Here is a 26,915-nt window from a genome sequence, read left to right as displayed (position 1 = left end):
GGACCTCAGTTCAGGCAGATAAATAACAACACACACAGGATGCATATAAAAAGTTCAACTTAGATAAACTGCTAAGGAAGATCAGAGAATCTTGCAAATGCAATTTTAATTTCAGCAAGTATTTGTTTTATGTTGTACAGTTTAGCTTTACTTTTTAGTTGTTTGGTGGGAGGTTGGAGAACACCATAAACCTTCCATAATTAGAATTTCTCAAAGAGTTATAAAACAATAATTCTATGAGGTAGGAATTACTGTCCCCATAATGCAGATTTAGAAACCAAACTTGGAGAGAGTCAATAACTTGATTAAGGTTACAAAGATAATGACAGAGCCAGAATTCAAACCCAAGATGCAGGTCTCTAATTGTTCCAACTAGTTCTATTAACTAAACAGTTCGGTTTTCTTCTCCTTCAGAAGTGAAGTGAAGTGAAGTCACTCAGTCGAGTCCAACTCTTTGCAACCCAATGGCAGGCTTCTCCATCCATGGGATGTTCCAGGCAAGAAACCTGGAGTGGGTTGCCATTTCCTTCTCCATTCTCCTTCAGAGCTAACTATAATATCATACCTGGGAAAAGATCCCTGCCTTGAGTCTGTACAGTGTTCTCTCTTAATAGTATCACCTCACTTTCCTCCAAAATTGCCAGATGGTAGAAATCCTACATTCTTCTTATTAAACAAGAAAAAAGAATATACAAGGGCCTGAATGCATCTGTTTACATAAAAAAGTTCACATGCATACTCAGAAACACATAAAAAATTATTTCTCATGAAAGACTGAACATTACCACCATGTAGAAATCATTTTCAAAGGCAGCATATTTTAGCTGACCTACTGAATTAGTGACATTAACAGTGCTTAAGTGGATCCAACTCTCAATTAGCCTCTTTATCAAGCAAATCACCACTGGGCAATAGAACCTGGAATTTGAGTCAGAAAAGAAGTGTTCAAATCTCTCCTCAACAGGTCCCAGTTCCTTATGAGAGTATGCTGGGTCTCTTTTGGTCTTACTCTGTACTCTCCCAAAGTGATCTCTTCTAAAGCAAGGGCTCCATTTTCCAACTCTAAGCCAGTAGTCATCTAGTATATTTCTCTAGCATGCACCTCTGTTCTGGAATTTCACCTCTGCATATTCCACTTCTCTCAGAGTCTCCCTTGGAGAGCTCACAAGAACTTCACACTCAGCTTGTCTTAAAAAAAAAACACAACTCACCATCGTGCGCCAATCTCCAGCAGTCGTTATTTCAGTTCAAGGCACCACTATCCATCCACTCACTCACACGGGAAACTTGGGTAAGCAACCTCTGCATCACTAATAATGAATCTCTAATCCTGAAGTCCTACTTTAAAAACCAATTTTCAGAAGCTGTTCACTTTCCTTTGTCTCTTCTGTTCCTCTTTGGTTCACACCACTATGTTCTTTCCCCTGAATCCAGTTAAAGCTGCTTAAATGGCTCCCATTTCAACTCTTTCTGAGCTCAATTCACTACAACAGGGAGCTTTTCTAAAATCCAAACCTCATCATGTCACTCTTTTGCTTAAAAATAATTCCATTGACTTCTCCTAGGGAAAAAAATTTAAATTTCTTACTATGTCTTATAGGACCCATATCACAAGCCTCATCTCCTACCACTCACTTACATAATTCTACTAGATCTCTTCCCACTTCCTCAGATTCACTATGCTTTCCAATGCTGTACAGTGTGGAAGATTATTCTTACATTGATCTCCTGGGGATGCAGTGATGGGCATATGGAATTACTTCCATTTCAGTATAAAGAATGTCAGATACAAAGGCCACTCCCTCCTGATGCCCTGGGAAGTTGCATGGGGTAGAAGGAGGAAGTGAGATACCAACCTGGATGAGCATCCAGCTAAACTGGCAAAGATACAGGTAATGTGTGACGGCAGCAATGGCTGAACAGCTCTCCTCTGTGAGTTGGGGACTTGCATATGCAGATGCCAGAAATACAATCTGTAAGAAACAGATACCTTTATTTTTAAATCATGTTAAAGTCAATTGAGAATATTTTAAAAAACCCATTTTCTTATTTGAATCAACGATTCAATGACTCAAAGGGAAAATAAGTTGATTTGTTTCCCAAACTGAGAAGACTAAGTGATCCTAAAAACAAAAATACATGGATTTTTTATGTTTCTAAGAAAAAAATTAATGATATGAAATTATGCTACATGCTGTTTTGGAGTGTCATTGGAAATTCTCAAAGTAAATCTTGTTCTTATCATGGATCGACAAAAATCATATGAAATATATTTCCCTAAGTGCAAATGAGAAAATAGAGTGGAAGTACCATTCTTTGTGTGAGTCAAACCTCATAGGAGAGAAAAAAAGAGGCAAAATTTCTAAGTTTATTATCATCTGCATCATCTCGTTAGGAAGTAATTCATGTAACAAAATAGACAAAATAAATCTTAAATTTCAAACCCTACAGTTACCCTAATTCTTGGCTTTTTATTTCAACTGCCTTCAAGTCTGTTCAAAAGTATCCTTCACAATAAGATCTCTGACTACACTATTGAAAATTATATCCCCTTTTCTTCTTTATTTCCCACTCATGTGATCACCTGACTCTCCTTTTTTTTTTTTTTAAATAGCACTTGTCACTTTCTAACACACTCAGTAATTTATTTCTTATGTTTCTTGGTCATTTTTAGTCTCACTCATTAGAATGTAATCCCTGTAAAGACAAAACCACTGAATGTTTTACTCACTGTTGTACCCCACTCACATAGCCCAGTATCTGGAACATAGTAAAGTGAAGTGGCTCAGTCGTGTCCAATTCTTTGCGACCCCATGGACTGTAGCCTACCAGGCTCCTCTGTCCATGGGATTTTCCAGGCAAGGGTACTGGAGTGGGTTGCCATTTATTGGGGGTACTCAATAAATACTTGTTGAATAAATGGATAAATAAATGAAGTGAAACACTCCTGTTGATTTTTATTATTTTGCATTTTCTCTATTATATGACTACTGTGTTAAATTTTATAATGGAAAGTATACATGGCAATAATAACATACCGTAACATTGCAAGGGATAAATTCCCTCCTTCTTTAGGACAGAGACCAAGTCTTCTTGACTTAATATTTTTATAAGCTACCACTATGCTTGAAATATGCCTGAAAATGATTGTTGAAAGAAAGATAGATTCCAAAATGATAAAGGGGTGTTGAAAGGAGAAAACTAACTGACTTATGTCTCAAAATAGCCCAACTTCTAAAAAAGAAACACAAATATCATTAGTGCTTCTTGGATTTAAAAAATGAATAATGTGCTCAAAATCAAATCAGAGTATTGTTTCTATTTTCAAATAAAATACGCCCTTCTCCCATCCACTTGTCCCAAACATGTGTACATTAAATTTTCTCAAAAATTTCTGCCCGAAAGTTTTCCCAGGATGGGGTCACTGTGGTGAATGACAGGATCTGGGATGAGACCTCACATGCTTCCAGCATCACTATTTCACAGGGAAAGACTAACCATAATCAGTCTCCTCAGTCAATTACAGAAGAACCAAAATGCTAATTAATAAATTTACAGTAATATGTATCTCATGCCATGCTGACTCTTTCCTCTTTGGAAATATTTATTGAGTACTTCCTGTACCAAGTATAGGAGAAAAAGAATCCTGCCTTTTTTTCTTTTTCAAGCTATGGACACTGAACAAGTCAGTTTACCCTTTTGGGACTAATTCTCTCATCAGTATAAGGAAGAAGTTAGAAAAAAATTAACTGTAAAGTCCCTTTCTATTTCAAAATCCCAGTATTCTTTTTCAAATGAGAAGTATTCCTCTTTCAATTTTTTGTTTATTTAGTTCTAGATTGGGAGTATCTGTTGCTCACAATAAAATAAAAGCAGACACTAGGAATGAATGTCTCATTATTTCCTAACAATCTGGTATAAATGAGTTCCCTGAATAAACAAAGTCAACAAATTGCCTTTCTAGAACATATCACAAATAGCTTTTGAATTAATTAGGGCTTACCTTAAAAACATGCTCAGATTTTCCTAGATTTTTAGCTTTTAAGTTCTGAATTGTAATATGTCATAAATTTAACCTTCCTAAATTGTACAAACACATTCTTTACCAGCTGAGCCACAAGGAAGCCCAAGAATACTGGCGTGGGTAGCCTATCCCTTCTCTAGCGAATTTTCCCGACCCAGTAACCAAACCAGGGTCTCCTGCATTTCAGGCGGATTCCTTACCAACTGAGCTCTCAGGGAAGTCCATTCTCTTAACACCTTCCTCAGAACACTAACAATGAACAACAAACACCAGAAACTATGCCTTGAAAGACTCAAGAGACACAGAACTATGAGATTCAGTCCCCAAAAATTAAAAAAAAAAATTTTTTTTTTATTGTATGTTCTTTCTTTTTACAAAGTGGCATCTTTTCATAAAGATTTTATAAGAGTACTTACAAATCTCTCTAATTCAGACTTTATAGTATAGATTGTGTGGAATTTATTCTGTAGTTTTGTTCTGATCAACCTGAATAGTTTCCAAGATAAAACAACAAAACAACAGCATAATTCAAGCTGGAGGGATTCCCTGGTGGCTCAGAAAGTAAAGAATCTGCCTGTAATGCAGAAGACCTGGATTCAACCTCTGGGTCGGGAAGATTCCCTGGAGAAGAGAATGGCTACCTACTCCAGTATTCTTGCCTGGAGAATTCCATGGACAGCGGAGGCTAGCGGGCTACAGTCCATGGGGTTGCAAAGAGTCAGACACGACTGAGAGACTAACATTTTCACTTTTCACTTTCCCAACCGTAACTGAATATGCTTAGTTTTATGCATTCTATGAAACTATTTATAAATGGTACACTAATTTAAATGATTCTTATTCTTCTCACTGTTTATTTCTCTGAAACAAATCAGTGCAAGTCATTGTTTAAAACTGTATTTATTTTCAAAATACAATTTTAACACCTAAAATTTCATCCTCAAGATACTTCTTCATGTTTTATTATGTTGTAATTTTTTTCTAAATCATAAGACTAGTTACAAAACTATTTGTGTGAACTATGAACATTCTTCCAGAATGTTCTCTGAATTAAGAGAAATGCTTTTTCTTATAATGGGAAAAGATTGATAGATTGATAAGCAAGAGAAGGCTGAGCTCTTAATAAACATCACAAAAACAGGGATGAGCTAAGAATACTTGGAGAACCAGCAATTACACATTGGGCCTATCTAAAGCTAAATTAAAGTGAATTAAAACACAAATTAAACAATGAAAGTAAAGTAAAATCTCCTAGCATATTTGGCTCACCTATCCTTAAGACACTTAACCTAAGAGACAGGAAGTTTACCACTGATTTTTTACTCAAACATATAGAGATGACCAGGAAAAAGGGATATTCTCCATCAGTTCTCCGGATACACTAAGTTGAACGCCATAAGAGGAAAAAATATTTTTTTCAATGGTTTTCAATCATTCAAGTGTTGACCCATTCAGTAAGCAAAGGTTGGAGTGCCTACTATCTACAAAGCACTTTACTATCTATGCAAAACGAAGAATCAGTTCAGTTCAGTTGCTCAGTCGTGTCTGACTCTTTGCGACCCCATGAACTGCAGCACCCCAGGCCTTCTTGTCCATCACCAACTCCCGGAGTCCACCCAAACCCATGTCCATTGAGTCGGTGATGCCATCCAACCATCCCATCCTCTGTCGTCCCCTTCTCCTCCTGCCTTCAATCTTTCCCAGCATCAGGGTCTTTTCCAGTGAGTCAGCTCTTCGCATGAGGTGGCCAAAGTATTGGAGTTTCAGCTTCAACATCAGTCCTTCCAGTGAACACCCTGGACTGATCTCCTTTAGAATGGACTGGTTGGATCTCCTTGCAGTCCAAGGGACTCTCAAGAGTCTTCTCCAAAACCACAGTTCAAAAGTGTCAATTCTTAGGCGCTCAGCTTTTTTTTATAGTCCAACTCCCACATCCATATATGACCGCTGGAAAAACCATAGCCTTGACTAGACAGACCTTTGTTGACAAAGTAATGTCTCTGCTTTTTAATATGCTGTCTAGGTTGGTCATAACTTTCCTTCCAAGGAGTAAGAATATGATGGCAGAAAACAGTGTACAAGCAAGGTGCTACATATTTTCTCTTGGTTTGCTTATGTGTGTGTGAGTACACACACATGTGTGTCATGTACTACTGATGTGAACTCTTATTGTTTCTATCTCAATTTTGTAAATGATGACAGAGGATCTGATAGGGGAACTAACTTGTTTAAGGGTCACTGAACAAGTGTTAAAGTGGAATTCAAATCCTGGTGCTCTGATTTGTAAAACCAGTGTTCTTTCTAGAACATCATGCTGCTGCCCCCCCCCCACAAGCTATTCAACATCAAGCAGGAGTCCTATCTCAAAGTCCTGAAATTCTAGTTTACTGTTTCTCAACCTTTTTTAATCCATGGGCCACCACAGGTTCACAATGGCAACGGAACATAACAACTATGGCAAATATAACATTACTCTTAATTCTATATTGATACAACATATATACATCTTAACTAAAAGAAAACTATATTCCTAAAAGAGAATATCTGATATATTTTGTTGACAACATAAAATTCTTTCTTCTTCTGGTTGATCAGAGCTCTATTACAACAGCTAAGGGAGGACATGGGCTTCCCTGGTGGTTCAGCTGGTAAATAATCTGCCTGCAATGTGGGAGACCTGGGTTCGAACCCTGGATTGGGAAGATGCCCTGGAGAAGGGAAAGGCTACCCACTCCAGCATTCTGGCCTGGAGAATTCCATGGACTGTACAGTCCATGGGGTCGCAAAGAGTCAGACACGACTGAGCAACTTTCACACACACACACACACACACAAGGGAGGACATGGAGGGAAATAATTATTCTTTCACTTTAAATATATAGATGTGTCTCGCATGAAGAGATGCTCAACATCACTCATTATCAGAGAAATGCAAATCAAAACCACAGTGAGGTACCATTACACGCCAGTCAGGATGGCTGCTATCCAAAAGTCCACAAGCAATAAATGCTGGAGAGGGTGTGGAGAAAAGGGAACCCTCTTACACTGTTGGTGGGAATGCAAACTAGTACAGCCGCTATGGGGAACAGTGTGGAGATTCCTTAAAAAACTGGAAACAGAACTGCCATATGACCCAGCAATCCCACTCCTGGGCATACACACTGAGGAAACCAGAACTGAAAGAGACACATGTACCCCAGTGTTCATCACAGCACCGTTTATAATAGCCAGGGCATGGAAGCAACCTAGATGCCCATCAGCAGACAAATGGATAAGAAAGCTATGGTACATATACACCATGGAATATTACTCAGCCATTAAAAAGAATACATTTGAATCAGTTCTAATGAGATGGATGAAACTGGGGCCCATCATACAGAGTGAAGTAAGCCAGAAAGATAAAGACCAATACAGTATACTAACACATATATATGGAATTTAGAAAGATGGTAATGATAACCCTATATGCAAAACAGAAAAAGAGACACAGATGTATAGAATAGACTTTTGGACTCTGTGGGAGAAGGCGAGGGTGGGATGTTCTGAGAGAACAGCATTGAAACAAGTATACTGTCTGGTGAAACAGATCACCAGCCCAGGTTGGATGCATGAGACAAGTGCTCAGGGCTGGTGCACTGGGAAGACCCAGAGGGATGGGATGGGGAGGGAGGTGGGAGGGGGATTCAGGATGGGGAACACATGTAAATCCATGGCTGATTCATGTCAATGTATGGCAAAAACCACTACAATATTGTAAAGTAATTAGCCTCCAACTAATAAAAATAAATGAAAAAAAGAAAAAATAATAAATTTATAGCATGTGTCTCTTCTTCCTTGGGCTAAATAATAACAAATAATAAAAGCTGGTTTTCCTGTAAACTTCATTTCTCAGTACTCCTTATGCACACTCCCACCACCATCCCCTCCCTTTACCACATACATCCTCCCTCCTCTCTCTATGAAACAGTCTTCTCTCCACTCAAATTTCACCTACTCTGACCATGACAGACTGCTAGACTTTTTTATTTTTTTGAGTGCTAACATCACTTGCTGAGCATTTATACTGGGCCAAATGTGTCCTTTCAAACAGGGACGTTCCTAGGAGGAAGCAAGACATGCACATAAGAGGCAATAAAATGTGACAGGTGTCGTAGTAGAGGATGGGGTAAAACATCAGAGAAATTCAAAGTCAAGACTGAATAGTTCTGCTTGTTTATGGAAGTCAAAGCAATATTCAAAGAGGAAACAGAATTGCAATGGCTTGGCCTACACCTTCTCTTCCACAGGACCCTTCATACTACAAACCTGATGTTCTAACTGCATTTATTGCCCTTCTCTAAAATATGTTCACATCATCTCTCAACTCTTTGCTTTTGTTCATTGTCTTCTGTGTAGCTTGAATTTTTGTTTGATCTTTCTCTATTTGAAATTATGTCCATTTTTCAAGGTGTGGTGGAAATGCCAACTCTATCATATGGCTATTTCTTTCAACCATAAGTAACCACTTCAACCTCAGAATTTTTAAAGACAGGATTCTGTTATAACAATCAATCCATTTTGCTACCCAATTCTCAGATAAAAATTAACTTTAAACTCTTGGAAAACTGTAAATTCCTTAAAGGCAACAACCCAGTAAAATTCTCTATTATTATTATTTTGAATATATTTTTAAGAAGGAAAATATTGTTAACTATTCAGTATCCCATACAGACTCTCATGATTTTGAGCATAGTATTTTCTTAAACAGTGTTATTGATGTATGATTGACAGACAATAAATGGGACATAAATAATGTGTATGATTCAGTAAGTTTTGACCTGTGAAACCATCTTCACAATCAAGATAATTAACGTATCATCCACCAAGCTTCCTAACGACTTTTGTAGTACCTCCTTGTACCACCACCACATTGCACCTCCTCAGGCAACCTGTTTTCTGTCACTATACATTAGTTTCACTTACTAGAATTCCATGTTAATGGAAGCATAGGTACTCTTTTCTCTCTGGTTTATTTTACTCAGCATCATTACTTTGAAATTCATCCAAAATAATGTATCAATGGTTTATTCTCTTTTTATCACTGAGTAATATTCTAATAACGTGTCCTATCACCTGCTGATGGATATTTGGGTTGTTTCCAGTTTTTGGCTTTTACAAAGAAAAGCTGCTATGAATGTACAAATTTTAGCATGGACATATGCTTTCATTTATCTTGAGAGGAATGGCTGGACCATATGCTGTGCATTTAATCTTTTAAAAACCTGATTAAGGGACTTGCCTGGTGGTCCAGTGGCTAAGAATTCACCCACCAATGCAGGGAACATGTGTTCAATCCCTTGTCCAGATCCACATGCCATATGGGGCAGCTAAGCCTGTGTACCACAAATACAGAATCCATGATCTAGAGCCATCAAGCTATAGCTACTGAGCTCACATGTTGCAACTAATGAACTATATACTAACAAACAACTATTAGAAAGAGAAATTAAGAAAATAGTCCTCTTTACATCAGCTTCAACAAGAATAAAATATCTAGGAACAAATCTAACTGAGGAGATAAAAGACCTGAAATTGAAGAAGACACAAACAGATGGAAAGACATACCATGCTCATGAATTGGAAGAATTAATATTGTTAAAATGACCATACTACTCAAAGCAATCTACAGATTCAATGCAATGCCTATCAAAATACCCATACAATTTTTCACAAAGCTAGAACAAATAATTCTAAAACTTGTATGAAAACATACAAGACCCTGAATTGCTGAAACAATCTTGAGAAAGAAGAACAAAGTTGGAGGCATCACATTCCTTGATTTCAAACTATACTACAAAGCTACAGTCATCAAAGCAGTATAAGACTGGCACAAAAACAGACACATAGATTAATGGCCTAGAATAGAGAGTCCAGGAATGAATTCACACTTACATGAGCAATTAATCTATGACAAATGAGGCGAAAATATACACAGGGAGAAGACAGCCTCTTCAGTAAACGGTTTTGGGAAAACTGGTCAGCTACACTCAAAAAAATCAAACTGGGTTACTCTCTCACACTATGAACAAAACTAAATTCAAAAACAGATTAAAGACTTAAATATAAAACCTGAAACCATAAAATTTCTAGAAGAAAACACAGGCAAGCTCTTTGACAGTGGTCTCAGTAGTACATTTCAGTCTCAGTATTTTTGGATGTGTCTCCTTATTTGCAGAGAACAAAAACAAAAATAAACAAGTGAGACTACATCAAACTAAAAATCTTTTGTCTAGCGAAGGAAACTATTGGCAAAATGAAAACATCATCTACTAAACAGGGGAAAATACTTGCAAATGATACACTTGATAAGGAATTAACATCCAAAATATATAAAGAGCTCACAAAACTCTTCTTCAAATAAAACCAAACAGCCTGATTAAAAAATAGGTAGAGGACCTGAATAGACATTTTCCCAAAGAAGACATATAGATGGCACATGAAAAGACATTCAACATCATTAATCATGCTGAGCTATGCTTAGTTGCTCAGTCGTGTCCAACTCTTTGTGACTCCATGGACTGTGACCCGCCAGGCTCCTCTGTCCCTCTGTCTTGTCTGGGGATTCACCAGGCAAGAATACTAGAGTGGGTTGCCATGCCCTCCTCCAGGTGATCTTTACAACCCAGGGATCAAACCCAGGTTTCCAGCATTGCAGGCAGATTCTTTACCGTCTGAGCCACCAAGGAAGCCCAAGAATACTTTACCAGCTGAGCTACCTGGGATGCCCCATTAATCACAAGGGACATGCAAATCAAAACCACAATGGGATACCACATCACACCTGTCAATGGCTATCAAAAAGACTACAAATAACAAATGTTGGCAAAGATGTAGAGAAAAAGGAACCCCTGTACACTGCTGATGGGAATGCAAGTTGGTGCAGTCCCTATGGAAAACAGTACGATGGCGCCTCAAAAAGTTAAAAACGGAATTACCATATAACCTAGCAATTATACTAAGGAATTTGGGGCATTAATCCAGAGAAAACAAAAACACTAATTAGAAAAGATATATGCATCCCTCTATTACTGTTATTTACAATAGCTAAGATATGGAAGGAACCTAACTGCCAATCAATAGGTGTGTGTGTGTGTGTGTGTGTGTGTGAGAGAGAGAGAGAGAGAGAGAGAGAGAGATTTTGGAATACTACTCAGCCACAGAAGAGAATGAAATCTTGCCATTTACAACAACATGAATGGACTTAGTCGGTATTATGCCAAGTAAAATAAGTCAGAGGAAGACTAATACTATATTATTTCACTTGTGCATGGAATATAAAAAAATAAAAATGAAAAAAAAAATGACCAAACATAACAAAACAGAAACAGATCTATAGATTCAGAGAACAAACAGGTGGTTGCCAGAGTGGAGGGAAGTGAGTGGAACAAAGAAGTGGGTGAGGGAGATTAAGAGGTGGTTTAGAAGGAATGGTTCTACATTTAAAACTTAAGAAAATTTCAGGAAAATGTTTAAAATCATACAGTCTATTTTCAAGGCTTCACAGTAACTGATGAAATTTTATTCATTATTTCCTCAGTAAAGCAAGAGGAACAAGTATCTTCAAAATTCTTTATCACTTTAAAAAGAATCATAATTCTGCCGTGCTCTTGACTTGGTCTTGAAAAATCAGCAATCTCATCATCTCTCTGGTTATAGAGAGTTGAACTAGTTTAGCAATCTCATTACCTCTCTACAACCCAGTTCAACTAGTTACCTAGTAGGCACAGAATATCTAGCACTGAGTGGGCTCTATGGAAGACACTAAGGAGCAGAAGAAATGTCTCCCAGTTGGCAACAGTGGATTATCTACAAGCAGAGATGAAATGATCTATATCAAGGCTGAGTCACACACAAGATTCCCTCTCTCTTACTGTTTTTATGCCTTAGTCACAAACTTTATAAAGTGATCATTCTTTGTTCTGCCAAGTAGGAATAAGGATATAAAAGAAGATTGAAGCTTATTTCTATTGATGGCAGTAAAATGAAAGAGTCAGCCTTAATGTTTAGCTTAATTAGCCATTTCATCTATAGGAAGAGAACATTATTTATAATTGATTATTAATTTTTTTAAAGATTTTCTTGATGTGGGCCATTTTTAAAGTTTTTATTGAATTTGCCACAATACTGTTTCTGTGTTATGTCTTAGATTTTTGGCCATGAGGCATTGAGATCATAGCTCCCTGACCAGAGATGGAACCCACTATTAACACTTTCACTTTCACAGCTATATATGTACTCTATAGCTCTCTTTCTCCTTCTCATCATATATATATTCAACTTGATCTAGGAGATGAATACAGTTCAAAATGAAGCACCAAACTTTTACATCTGCTCATTACTGTATTTTTCATTGAAATAACTACCATAATTATGAATATATGGCCAGCTCTCCTAATATTTGACAACATCAATAGTTCAGTTCAGTTCAGTCACTCAGTCGTGTCCGACTCTTTGTGACCCCATGAACCACAGCACACCAGGCCTCCCTGTCCATCACCAACTCCTGGAGTCCACCCAAACCCATGTCCATTGAGTCGGTGATGCCATCCAACCATCTCATCCTCTGTCGTCCTCTTCTCCTCCTGCCCTCAATCCTTCCCTGCATGAGGGTCTTTTCCAATGAGTCAGCTCTTTGCATCAGGTGGCCAAAGAAATGGAGTTTCAGCTTCAACATCAGGCCTTCCAATGAACACCCAGGACTGATCTCCTTTAGGATGGACTGGTTGGATCTCCTTGCAGTCCAAGGGACTCTCAAGAGTCTTCTCCAACACCACACTTCAAAAGCATCAATTCTTCAGTGCTCAGCTTTCTTTATAGTCCAACTCTCACATCCATACATGACTACTGGAAAAACTATAGCTTTGACTAGATGGACCTTTGTTGACAAAGTTATGTCTCTGCTTTTTAATATGCTGTCTAGGTTGGTCATAACTTTCCTTCCAAGGAGCAAGCATCTTTTAATTTCATGGCTGCAGTCACCATCTGCAGTGATTTTGGAACCCCCCAAAATAAAGTCTGCCACTGTTTCCACTGTTTCCCCATCTATTTGCCATGAAGTGATGGGACTGGATGCCATGATCTTAGTTTTCTGAATGTTGAGCTTTAAGCCAACTTTTTCACTCTCCTCTTTCACTTTCATCAAGAGGCTCTTTAGTTCTTCTTCACTTTCTGCCATAAGGGTGGTGTCACCTGCATATCTGAGGTTATTGATATTTCTCCCGGCAATCTTGATTCCAGCTTGTGCTTCCTCCAGCCTAGCGTTTCTCATGATGTATTCTGCATAGAAGTTAAATAAGCAGGGTGCCAATATACAGCCTTAACGTACTCCTTTTCCTATTTGGAACCAGTCTTGTTCCATGTCCAGTCTAACTGCTGCTTCGTGACCTGCATACACGTTTCTCAAGAGGCAGGTCAGGTGGTCTGATATTCTCATCTCCTTCAGAATTTTCCACAGTACTGATAGGAATTATGGAGCAGATGTTGTACAAAGTTCAAGTTGAACAATGCATTAATTTGGAAATGGTTAATCAAGCATGAGTGAAGTCATCCCTCCTTTGTCAAAGAAGCTCCATATCAGAACACCATGTACTTTACTGAGTCACTTCTAAACAGTGAATGGAACACACTCTATTTTAAAAACTAAGAGGTCTGGGCTGGATGCAGGCTAATGTACCTTACCACAGTGCTCTAAAATATCATGATTTTTTTTTTTTTTGCTTCATTCTGACTTGTCATTCAGATGCATCTCAGAACATGTGGGTGAGACTTTAAACCACATTCAGCCATCATGTGCACAGGTTCTTTATGATGCAGAGAACCCCTAGAGTTCCCCTATGTCAGGGAAAGGCAAGCACCCTCTCTTTTCTACACTTGTGCGTGCATGCTCAATAGCTCAAGTCGCGTGTGACTCTTTCTTTGCGACCCCATGGACCATAGTCCACCAGGCTCCTCTGTCTGTGGAATTTTCCAGGCAAGAATACTAGAGGGGTTGCATTTCCTACTCCAGGGGACCGTCCTGGCCCAGGGATTGAACCTGAGTCTTCTGCATTGGCAGGCTGACTCTTTACCACTGAGCCACCCGGTAAGCCTTTCAACACCCACGCTCATAACCAATTCCTTCTTCTGGTAATCTATTCTGGGATTCCACTCACCCATTTGTTACCTCTACCATCTAAGCCCAATTCATTTTTAATTCAGTCTTTATAGTCATTAAAGCAATTTCATGTACATGGTTTTTAAGTTTCAATTGTTTTAGAAGGTTGAGAACAGACCGGCTGTGCCCTAAGGCCTGCTGTGCAGACATCGTCCTGGGATTCCCCTTGCATTCTAGATTCTGGATTTCTATTTTCCTCCTCCTTCTTGTACTGAAGCACATCTCTAGGAGCTACATCAGAGTACACAGAGATCGTTTTTTTCGAAGTCTTATGTGACTGAGGTCTTGTTTGTGTTATATGATTGTGTTATAAAAACAATTTACAGTCAGAATCCTAAAGTTACTCATTTTTGTCCTCCAGTGTTGTTTTTGAGAAGTCTAAGACTATTCTAATCCCCAACATGTGACACTGGGCTGGGGGTTGGGTGGGTCCTCTGGAAATCCTTAGCTCTTTCGTTTTATTACAGTGTTCTGAAATGCCACAGTGATTCCATATCTTGTTTGGTTTTGTTTGCTAAGCATTTTAAGGGCGCTTATGAATCATATTCTTCAATTCTGGCCATTTTTATTACATATTTCTTTGATAATTTCCTCCTCTCCATTTTCTATTTTCATAGCTTCTAGATCCATTATCAACTAGGCATTGGACCTTCTGGCCTGATTCCATCTTTCCTTCTTCTAAAAATAAATTCTTTTTATTTACTACCTCTTTGTTCCCCATCTAGCTCATGAAGATACTCATAAGAAAAAAGTTTGTTTAACATTTTTAAAATTAAAATCTACCATATATACAGTAGATCTCAGAAATCTTTAATTGCAATTAGACAAAATTTTACATCTCTATACACCCACTATAAAATCATCATCAAGATCAAGATATAGAACATTTCAAACATCTCATAAGGTTCACTTATTTCCCTTCCCAGTGAATACACAGTAGTTTCAAGAAAATCACCATAAACACCTGTATTATATCAGGTGTATTATAATCAGTTAGTTCTGCCTATTCTTGAACTTCATATGAATGGAACCCTGTAGTATGTACTATTTCACTTCTGGTTTATTTCTTAATAAATGTTTGTGAGATTCATCTATGTTGTTGTAATATGTTTCACTCTGTTTTTAATTGCTGTGTAGTGTTTCATTGCGTGAATATACCAAAATGTATCCATTCTACTTCCTATGGACATTTGGGTTATTTACAGTTTGGGAATATTATGCTTAAAACTCAACATTCAGAAACCCAAGATCATGGCATCCAGTCCCACCACTTCATGGCAAACAGATGTGGAAAAAGTGGAAACATTGGCAGACTTAATTTTTTTGGGCTTCAAAATCACTGCAGATGGTGACTGCAGCCATGAAATTAAAAGATGCTTGCTCCTTGGAAGGAAAGTTTTGACCAACCTAGACAGCAAATTAAAAAGCAGAGACATTACTTTGCCAACAAAGTTCTGTCTAGTCAAAGCTATGGTTTTTCCAGTAGTCATGTACGGATGTGAGAGTTGGACTATAAAGAAAGCTAAGCGCCAAAGAATTGATGCTTTTGAAGTGTGGTGTTGGAGAAGACTCTTGAGAGTCCCTTGGACTGCAAGGAGATCCAACCAGTCCATCCTAAAGGAGATCAGTCCTGGGTGTTCATTGGAAGGACTGATGCTGAAGCTGAAGCTCCAATACTTCGGCCACCTCATGTGAAGAGTTGACTCATTGGAAAAGCCCCTGATGCTGGGAAAGATTGAAGGCAGGAGGAGAAGGGGATGACAGAGGATAAGATGGTTGGATGGTATCACCAACTCTATGGATATGAGCTTGAGCAAGCTCCAGGAGTTGGTGATGGACAGGGAGGCCTGGTGTGCTGAAGTCCATGGGGTCACAAAGAGTCGGACACAACTGAGAGACTGAACCGAACTGATGAATAAAGCTGTAACAAATATCTCACAGACTAGTCTTTTATGGCTTATTTATCTTGGGTACATATTTAAGAAGAAAACTGATGGACTGTAGGATAGGTGTGTGTTTGGTTAGCAGAAATTCCCATTGGTAATACCTGGTACTGTATGTTTTCTCTGAATATTAGTCATTCTGGTTGATGAACAATTGTATATCATTCTGGTTCACATTCATTTTTAACCCTCTTTAACTAGGTTCCATGGTTACCAAGTAGTCACTAAGACTACTTTTTAGTATTGATGCAAGTTGATCTGTTTGATATTTTATGTTATTGGCACACCTTCCTTCTTTACATTTGCTTGCTTCTAAATCTCTTCCTTATACAACATAAAGACTTCATTCTTCTGAAATAAACAGTCCTGGACTCAAATTTTAATATTACCAGTAGACAACAGTGATGTCAGGGAAGTTATTCAACTTTCTGAACTTCAATATCTGTATCTTTAAAATCAGGCTAACTATATTCATCTTATGGGGTAGCTGTGAAGAGTAAGTTATGACATGTGTAGTATATCTCAAACTTTTCTATTTAAGTACCTCTACTGGAAAATGCATGTCTAACTCCTCTTGGGAAGTCTGGGGCTGTATCCTTGACAAATACTTCTTTTGTCTGTGTCATACTTAATCTTAAATACCATGTGAATTTTGCATACATGCATGCTAAGTCACTTTAGTTGTGTCTGACTCTTTGTGATCCTATGGACTGTAGCCCACCAAGCTCCTTTGTCCATGGGATTCTCCAGGCAAGAATACTTTGTCCATGCCCTCCTCCAGGGGATCTTACCAACCCAGGGATCGAACCTGTGTCTCTTCTGTCTGAGGCACTGGCAGCTGGGTTCTTTACCACTAGTGTCACCTGGGAAGCCCATGTGAATTTTACATGTTGCTTAATATCATCATGCTTATCTAACTATATGTATATTAATTTTATTTTGCTGTAAAACAACACTGATAACTGATGATGTAGGAAGACAGCACAGACACATGGGTTCTCATTCACCCTGCAACACTGTCCTCCTTTTTCCAGGGGATAAATATACCTGGGACAAGAATAGACAATCTTGACCTTCTCCATGCTGTTTCAGAACCTGCATTTTCTTCCTTCTACCTCTCTTAAATAATGGTATTTCAGGGCTGCTAGAATACTAAAGAAAAAAAAAGAAGAAAAATCTGTCTTTTGAATAAAAAGAAATTCAGTTCATCGGCCAGAGAATGTCTTCCACTGTGTTGCTTAGGCATTTTGGAATTGCATTTAAAAAAAATAAATAAATGGGGGCTTCTACTAGTTTGAATAGTGTGACCCCAAAATTCATATTTACCTGGAATCTCAGAAACTGACTTTATTTGGAAATAGGGTCTTATAGATTCATTAGTTTAGATGAGGTCACACTGGCTTAGAGTAGGCCCTAAATCCAATGACTCACGGGTCCTGATAAGAAGGCCATATGCAAACAGACTCACACACAGGGAAGAAGTCCACGTGATGACAAAGTTAGAAACTGGAGGAGAGCAGCTGAAAGTCAAGAATGCTAAGGATCACTGGAAATCACCAAAAACTTTGAAGAGGCAAGGAAAGGTTCTTCCCTAGAGTCTTTAGTGGGGCACAGACCTGCTGACACTGTGATCTCAGATCTCTAAACTCCAGAACTGTGTGAGAATAAATTTCTGTTGTTTTACACTGCCCCAACTGTGGTCCTTTATTACAGCAAAGCTAGGAAACGAGTACAGGCTCCCCTCTCAATGGGCAGCTCGTGGAAGGCCTCTTTGAAGAACTGACGTTTTAGCTGTCATCTGAAGACAAGAATGGAGGAGGGCATGGCAACCCATTCCAGTATTCTTGCCTGGAGAATCCCACGGACAGAGCAGCCTGGCCAACTACAGTCCATGGAGTTGCAAAGAGTCGGATACAACTGAGTGATTAAGCACTAAAGCCAAGAAAGCGGTGGCCGTGAGTGCAAGAGAGGCTTTGCAAGCCAAGGAAACACAGCAGAAGGGTCTATCAGGTTCAATAAGATGAATGATTTGTCCAAGATGAGAAGACCTGGAAGAGAAGAACTGAGACTTGGTTCTAAGACTTCAGATTCAAAGACCAGGGGCTGCAGCTTTCATACTACCTCCCAGATCTTAGAACAGCCTCAAAACAACCAACCAACTGGCCAATTCGTTCACCCATCCACCCCTCACTGTTCAATTTTTTTGGCAATTAAAAGTGAAGTAGGGCTAGAGGCTGAGCAGAGATTGCTGACAAAGGACATTTTTATGAGACAGGAGAAGGCTAGTACTAAAGAGCTATTCTACAATTTTCCCCCCTGGCCAAAGCACCCTAGAGAAACACATGTGAAAACCAGCTTAATCAGTCTTCAAGTCTTGGTGATTATTTGTAGCTCCTAGTTGAAGAAGAGGCAGAAAACGTTTCCTGGAGGCTGTAGCTCTTTGTGATTCAAAATCACCTAGAGGCAACCACTGTGAAACCTTCCTGAAATATTCATCAGGTCTCTGGCTTGATGAAAAAAGCTGCAAGGCTCATCTTTTCCTACACAAACTGTAGCTATAGTGTCATAGGCTAAAATCAGCTTTCGGGTAGGTTTTTGCTTGATCTGCTTAGTGCTTTTAAAAAATCCAAATATTTCACACAACAGTTTAGATACTCAATTTTTCTTAAAAAGTCAAAAGTCCTTGCCATAGGGAATGATTAGTCAGAGTTGGGTAATGGCTTCCACTTAGAAAGGGCATACATTTACCAGTTACCATAGTCCCCAGGGCCACACTTAAATAGCTTTTCTGGTCTCTTGCAGGCATTTGGGTTTGTGAACCTTGCTCTATAAAAATTAACTTTACAATCTCCAACCTGATCCTGCTTTATCTGTACATTTAAACATCTCACTAGTCTCAAACTCAGAACCTACTATTAACTCTGAGAAATTCCTCATTCTTCTGTAAATATCTCGTATTCATTTCTTTTCCTCAGCTCTCTTTTAGTCAAATCTACCCCTCCTCCAGGGAAAAACATACCTTATGACACTTGAGCCAAATATATCTGGCCCATTATTTTTCTAGAACTAACTCCTTATTATGTCTGCTAAAGTTTTCTTAATTGAATGCTGACTGGTATTGTTAATTATCAAGTACATATATTTAAGCCAAAGGTTATACAGTGTTTTCATGAATGTCTTTGCTATCATCTTAGCACTTAACACTGAAAATACTCATGGTTAGTTGCATAAAGTGTTTGATGAGTGAATGGTCTCAATGAGTCATCATCAAAGAAAGGTGGGCTAGTTAATAATTCTAATTATTCACACTTTGGATTATATTCGCTAGGCTCTAGGCTTCACCTTCTTATTTTCAGACAATTCTTTACTTACTAAGTAGCTAACAAAGAGTGGAGAGAATAAAGCAGGGTATAGTTTTCTTGCAAATGCTCTAACACAAGGCTTTATGAGGAGAAAGACTGAAATCAGTGGCTAAAATAAGGTTATTAGACTACCTTGGATTAACCAGTTACATTATCAAAATTAAAAACCAACTGCATCATCATATTTTAACTTCCGTAATCATTATAACTCCATGAGTTAATCCTGGATTGCTTCTACTAAATGAGATGTCAAGTTAGCTATGGCTTTTATTTCACACGCACCTGAATTTAGACTATCCTTGTTCTGCATGAGAGTCGGCTCTGAAGTCGAATCTTTAAATTCCTAAGATATCTGTGTGGCTGAGAATGTGGGTTAGACCATTCTCCCAATTCTGTCTCCAATCCCTGTATTTTCAGTTGGGGAACTAGATTGGCAGTAACTCCAAAGCAGAAACCATCTAGCAGGTTTTAAATGGTTTTGGACTGTTGCCTGGTAGTAGTAAAACCAAAATTAATGAGACAGAACTGATTTGAGAATGATGAGTTTGAAATATGCCAGAAGCCCCATATCCACACTCTTGCCCACTCAATTTAACTCATTCCTGAAGGTCGTTCTCATTAAAAAAAAAAAAAAAAGCTTTACGTATTACACATTTCCACAAGACTGATTATTTACTATCAACCAATTTCATTTCCTTTTACTTAAGAAAATTTTTTGTGACTTTAAGCCTCACAGAGGATTATAAGTGATTTCCTGCCCCTGTTGATTTTGAGCAAATGGACGACCCTGATGCTTGTTTTACAATATTGTAATCAGACATTGTTCTGAAGGAAAGCTTCATTTGCTTTGGATGGTGAAGTTTGCTTACCATATTGAAAAGAAGTGCTTTTACTTGGCACAATATTCTTAGGAATTCTCTAGAAGCAGGCTTTATTTATATTTGGCTTTTTTTTTCCTTAGGAAATGTTCCAAATTAAGGATTTTATTAGTATTCATTTTCTGCTCCAAACAAGAGGGGAAAACAGGAGGAAATCCCAGGGGGAAAGCATATAAAGCTCGGCTATCACACAGTTATTTCTATGTTTCTTCCACAGAAGAGTAAGGAGTTTGTGAGAAATTATGTCCGTAACCACACATTTAAATGAGAGCTTCTAAATGGCTTTCACAGTGAACCTTGAAACAAGGCTCTGGCTGAATGTAATTTCCCTTCTGTGCACTCCTCCTCTCCGCTGGTCCCACCTCGGTTCTCCCTGTCATTACTAACTAGTGCCGGTTCAAACTGGCTGGCTCCAGTCTCTGCAGCATCCTTCCTCTGTTTCTCTGGGCTTTTGTTTGAGTTAGAATACAGCATGGCTTTTTGCTTCCATGCAGCTTTGCAATTAACCCCTAAACTGAAAAAACATCACTGAATAACCTGTTAAGGTCTTAATTATCTGAACAGATAGCATTAATCTAAAGCAATTATAACTCCACGTTTACTATTTATCATCATATATATTTATATTTCCTCTATTCTCCTGGTCTGGTAGTAAATAGCTTTCAACCTTTAGCTGAGCATAAGTCATTCTGTATAAGGGTTCTGTTTGTTTATGAAGGCCTACAGAAATGTGTATATAAAGAATTTGCAAAGAATCCAAGCAAAGTGCATTCAAATTTTGTAACTTTTCCTGTTTTTTCCACTAAACAGACAGGAAGCATAAATAGAACAGTCCTGAGACATCCAACAAAGAGAAACCTGGAAAATGTCACTGATACAGTGGCATTATTTTAAGCAATGCACTGGTTTTAGAATCAATTATTTGAAGCACTGTCCCTTCAGTAGCAATACCTGTGGGAAGGAAACTCTTGCAAAGCCATTTTTATTTTTAGAATTAAGTACATGCCATTATCAAAATTCAAAGGAAATAAAAAAGCAATTTAAAGCATATAAATATTATGTTCTGATAAAATAAAACCTCGCATTATTTACCTACATCAAACAAACTGCCACCCTATGTTAACTGCAGTTTCCCTTCTAGTGTTATAGATTAATACTTTCTAAGCCTGCCGTGACTGTGTGTGTGTGTGTGTGTGTGTGTGTGTGTGTGTGTGTGTAGGAGGAAGAGGAGGAACAGAGCAAAGATGAAGGCAACATGACAGGGTCAGTGACTCAGTCAAGGCTTTGGAGCCCCGCAAAGGCTGACACACACTTGAGAAGTCTAATGGGATCCACCAGATTAAACTGGCTGAGAGACCTGAACTTGGCCTGACAGCAGGTGGGACACACTGGGGAAGTGGACTTTCATGCAGCGTCTTTAATAACTGGAATGTAAACCCCCCTCAACAGGGCCTGTACTCTTGGGGTCCCCACTGCCTTATATTTGTCTTCATTTGTGTGACCGGCCCCCGAAGGACTTAGAGTTTGGGACCCCACTTCAGAAACTGAGTCCAATGACCTAACATCTCCACTGACCACATCATAAGGCCCGTCTCCAAGCTCCTGACACACATTTTCCTCTCTGCTTTGGGAATCTCATCTCAGAAGCAAATTCACTGTGACAGCAGTCCTGACAGTGTATACAGAATCCAGACTGTCTGTCCCCAGTGTACATGTTTACAATTAAACAGAGCTTTATACTGAAACTCAGTCAATTCTCCAGTGCGTCCTCCTTTGGCCAGCAATGGATCAAATTGGAATACGAAGTAACATCATCGAAATCATAGATGACTCACAAATTCAGAGTAAATGCCAACTAACTGTGGCCTTTTGACTTACTGTGAATTCTTACAGAAAAGTAGAAAATGATACAAACAATCTGTTTTCCCTTTTGTGAAATCATTTGAATGCTAACTGTGCTGTACATCACAAAATGAGAGTAGCTCATGTTTTGGATAAGACAGGATCAGATTTATATCCCATCCCTTACAGGTCAGTGGAAGGCGGTTGATTCTTAGTCTGTTTACATTCCTTTTCTGAAATAACTGCAGCTCTTTTGCTATTCTGCTGCTGCTGCTAAGTCACTTCAGTCGTGTCCAACTCTGTGCGACCCCATAGACGGCAGCCCACCAGGCTCCCCCGTCCCTGGGATTCTCCAGGCAAAAACACAGGAGTGGGTTGCCATTTCCTTCTCCAATGTGTGAAAGTGAAAAGGGAAAGTGAAGTTGCTCAGTCGTGTCTGACTCTTCGCGACTCCATGGACCGCAGCCTACCAGGCTCCTCCATCCATGGGATTTTCCAGGCAAGAGTACTGGAGTGGGGTGCCATTGCCTTCTCCGTTGCTATTCTGCTAGCATGCAGTAAATGCTAAGAGCTATTTACAAGAACAGTCCTTAAGGGAAAAAAGACAACAGTGGGGTTTGGAAGGTCTAAGGAAAATCAGAATATCAAGTTGTATGCTTGGAAAATATGTTACTTCTGAGCTGCATGAAGAGGTGATGTGACAATGACAGGATCTGGCCTCTATGGGGAAATTCTAAATTGACATCAGTGTTAAAGGATAAGATAAACATGTCCAATTACTCTTAAGCCCCACAAGAAAAGAGTATTGTTTCTTTTTCATGAGGCTATACATATATGGTCTATCTTACAGGGCTTTTGTAAGTGAGATATGAAGTTAGAATGAGAAAGTGCTTAAAAATCTAGAAATCACTATTCAAATGTTAAGTATTATGATTATTCTTTAAAAAATGGAGAAGAAAGCTATTCTTCTAACTAATAGAGGCCAGTATCTAAATTTCCACTGAAAAGTTGTTTATCAATTCTAAATATTATTCCAAGGTGAACAAGAAAGATTTTCTCTAAATTATGATAATTTTGTTCCACACATATTTTCATAGTACTTTATATCCTAGTCCTTTAAAGTATTTCATTCACAATAATGTTAATCCACAATATCTCTACAAGGCAGGAAGAAATTCAAATTGCATGGAAAGTAAGCAGTGAGCCTAGAGTGGAATTCACATTTCCTGACCTTCAGTTTAGTGTTCCATCTGTTAGGCCCTGGTTTTGAATAATGAACTCAAATTAACCTAATCGTCATTGCTCAAAAATTCATTAATCACAGCGGCAAATCTGAACAAAATGAGTAAGTCAATGAAAATCGATACCCCAGAGTTGCTTTTAAGTGTCATTCCTCACACAGCTAACTAATTAATGAGAGAAACTCTAATCCACATCTTGTACCTCATTAAAAATGGGGCCCTTCTTTGACTACTATGTTTTAAAACATAATATCATGGCTTAAACTGACAACAGGTTTCTTTTCATCACCTTAGTTTAACTTTGCTTCTCAAGCTGGAAGATTTCAATGTGGTTTTCTACAAGTGGCACATTTAACTTTAGACAAACTTTTAATATTTACACAAAATATATTATCTATCTTTTCCTGGATTGCCTTTATTTAAGTCCATAACAACAGCAACAGAATAACTGATAGTCTTCTGCCACCATAGATGTATAATAGAAAATATATAGAGAGAGACATAAACACATACAGATAGGGGTAGTATTTCTTGTGTCCCTGTTTCAGGCATGTGACAAGAATAATCAATTGAGTTCCTCTGGACATAACTCCTGGGTAGAAAGATAATAAAAGTGAACCTTGAAGCACCAACTGCTTTTCTCTAATCAATATTGAACATACTAACCAATTTCCTTAAGAGTTTACTGACTAATGAAAATGCTGCCTAATCAAAGCTATTATTAACAATAAGCTGAAATGTAAGCTTCAAGAAGATGGAGATTTTATATGATTTGTCTGCTGTCACATGCCTATATGTTATGCATAGAACAGTGGCTTGCATATAATAGGTACTCAATTAAGTATCTGTTGAGTGAAAAAGAGTGGAGAATTAAACAGAGGCTCTGCTTGAGGAAGCAGAGTAATATTATCCAGAGTAACTCACAAAAATCTTTATTAGAAGTGTTCAGTAGGGAAGCCTTTAATAAAATAATCTCTTTTGACACTGAAACACTGCCAGCCTTGCTCTTATATTTTTCATCCCAAAAGCATACTCTTCAATACTTATGGGTAGTGTATTAATTTTGGCAACAAATTATAAGTCAAAACGAAGCAGCACCAAAATTGAGGCAATCTAAGTGAGAAAAGCTTCAAGGCAATCAAAGTGAAGTTTTCAGAGCAATGAGTTCCACAACTAGAATAAAAGGCAGTTAATAAAAAAGCTACTTCTGCCTTAATGGACATTAAACATTACTTAATGATACAAAATAAAATAATTTATTTCTTCCTCTTGCTCAAACAGTTAAGAACTTCCAACTTAAGATTCACAATAGCTTCACAGAGGAAAAGTCCACTCTAAACACAGACCAATGATAAGAGTTTTTTCCTAAGGGTAGGAAGAGTAAAAATTATAGCCAGCATCAAATATAATCAAATAGTTTGGTGAACTGGAAAGGAATAAAAATCAAGAGACGGGGCAGGTGCTAAAGTAGTGATCTTGTTGGATTATGGGTCTGTAAGTATGCTGAGACATCAGAAATTTCAGCTCCTGTGGGATAAAGAGAAACTAGAATGTTTCACAGGAGACAGAGCACTGCAGGTGGCATGCGCTGATGTCCCCCCTACTTCAACTTCCCAATAAAAGACTGAAAGAGTTTCTGCCAACTGTCGCCTGGGTTAGTGTTTTATGAAGTTGTAAGACTTGCTAAGTGAAAACATCAATACAGCCACCCTACCAGACAATGAGCCAAGTCATTATTTACCTTCTAGACCAGACTGACTAGTATGTTGTTATTATCAGTCTGAGTCCCAGAATGGAGACTCTAAGTGTTGGGTGGAAGCCACTGCAATACTGTTAGACATGAAAAGATAATGAAGAACAGGAAAAAGAGGAGAAAAAAGAATCTGCTACTCCAAATAAGCCTGCCAGCCAATACTTTAAAACACATGAATAAACCTAATGCAAGTAAAAGGCAATCAATAAAATCAACTATTTGAATATAAATGTGCTCCAGATGAAATTAATTTCATGAAACAATCTGACAAAGACCTTAAAAGAGCAGGTTAAGGATGACCAGAATTTAGTGCAGACAAAATTAGCAATAAAAGTAACAAGAGTCCACAAAATATACACAGAAGTGAAATAAGAATAGACAAACGAGAAACATACATATCTTGATATTTAAAAGCACAGTTATTGAAATTAAAGATACAATCAGTGGGATAACTTTAGGCTGGCATCAAAGAATGAATTAATGAAAGGGTAGTAAATACTGAAATACTCACCCAAAACACAGCACAGAAAGACAAGGTTAAAAATTATAAAAGAATATGTAAGATTTTGGAAAGTGTGTGTGTGTGTTAATAGCTCAGTTGTGCCCAACTCTTTGCAATCCCACTGACTGTAGCCTGCCAGGCTCCTTTGTCCATGGAACTCTCCAGGCTAGAATCCTGGAGTAGGAAGCCATTCCCTTCTCCAGGGGATTTTCCCGATCCAAAGATTAAACCTGGGGTCTCCTGCATTGCAGGCAGATTCTTTACCATCTGACCCACCAGAGAAGCCCATTGGAAAGTACCCTAATGTATCTTTCAGAAAAAGAGAATTGATAAAGAAATATGTGATAAGGCAATTGCTGAGAATTTTTAAGAATTAAGGTAAAACATGTCATTAGCTAACATGCAATGGACATGAGTTTGGGTAAACTCCGGGAGTTGGTGATGGACAGGGAGGCCTGGTGCGCTGCAGTCCCTGGGGTCGCAAAGAGTCGGACACGACTGAGCGACTGAACTGAACTGCAAGTATGTGTTATCTACATTAAAATGATGGACAACATTAGGTGGCAACAACAGATGGCAAGAAACAATGGAGAGATATTAGAAAGGTGCCAAGGAAATAAAACTCTTAATCTAAAATTTCATACCTACTCAAACTATTATTCAAGAACTGAGAGTAAATAAATATATTTCAGACATAAAATGACTGAAATACTTGGCACTAAAAGATCTTCAAGACCCAGATAATCACGATGGTGTGATCACTCACCTAGAGCCAGACAACCTGGAATGGGAAGTCAAGTGGGCCTTAGGAAGCATCACTACGAACAAAGCCAGTGGAGGTGATGGAATTCCAGCTGAGCTATTTCAAATCCTGAAAGACGATGCTGTGAAAAGTGCTGCACTCAATATGCCAGCAAATTTGGAAAACTCAGCAGTGGCCACAGGAGTGAAAAAGGTCAGTTTTCATTCCAATCCCAAAGAAAGGCAATGCCAAAGAATGCTCAAACTACTGCACAATTGCACTCATCTCCCACACTAGTAAAGTAATGCTTAAAATTCTCCAAGCCAGGCTTCAGCAATACGTGAACCGTGAACTTCTAGATGTTCAAACTAGTTTTAGAAAAGGCAGAGGAACCAGAGATCAAATTGCCGACATCTGCTGGATCATCGAAAAAGCA

General features: G+C 38.3%; 1 protein-coding gene across 1 annotated transcript in view; it reads right to left on the bottom strand.

Moving 5' to 3' along the window:
• ADGRV1 (adhesion G protein-coupled receptor V1) overlaps positions 1 to 26,915 on the bottom strand; it is a 540,993-nt gene that overhangs the window by 183,850 nt on the left and 330,228 nt on the right. The window contains exon 84 of the mRNA XM_043913586.1: positions 1,857 to 1,973. Coding sequence (XP_043769521.1) covers positions 1,857 to 1,973 — 117 coding nt within the window. The remainder of the gene's footprint in view (positions 1 to 1,856; positions 1,974 to 26,915) is intronic.

This window comes from Cervus elaphus, chromosome 9, assembly GCF_910594005.1.
Source record: "Cervus elaphus chromosome 9, mCerEla1.1, whole genome shotgun sequence".
In the NCBI taxonomy this organism is placed as follows: Eukaryota; Metazoa; Chordata; class Mammalia; order Artiodactyla; family Cervidae; genus Cervus; species Cervus elaphus.
Note: the sequence above shows the minus strand (reverse complement) of the source record. Positions and strands in the feature narration are given on the sequence as shown.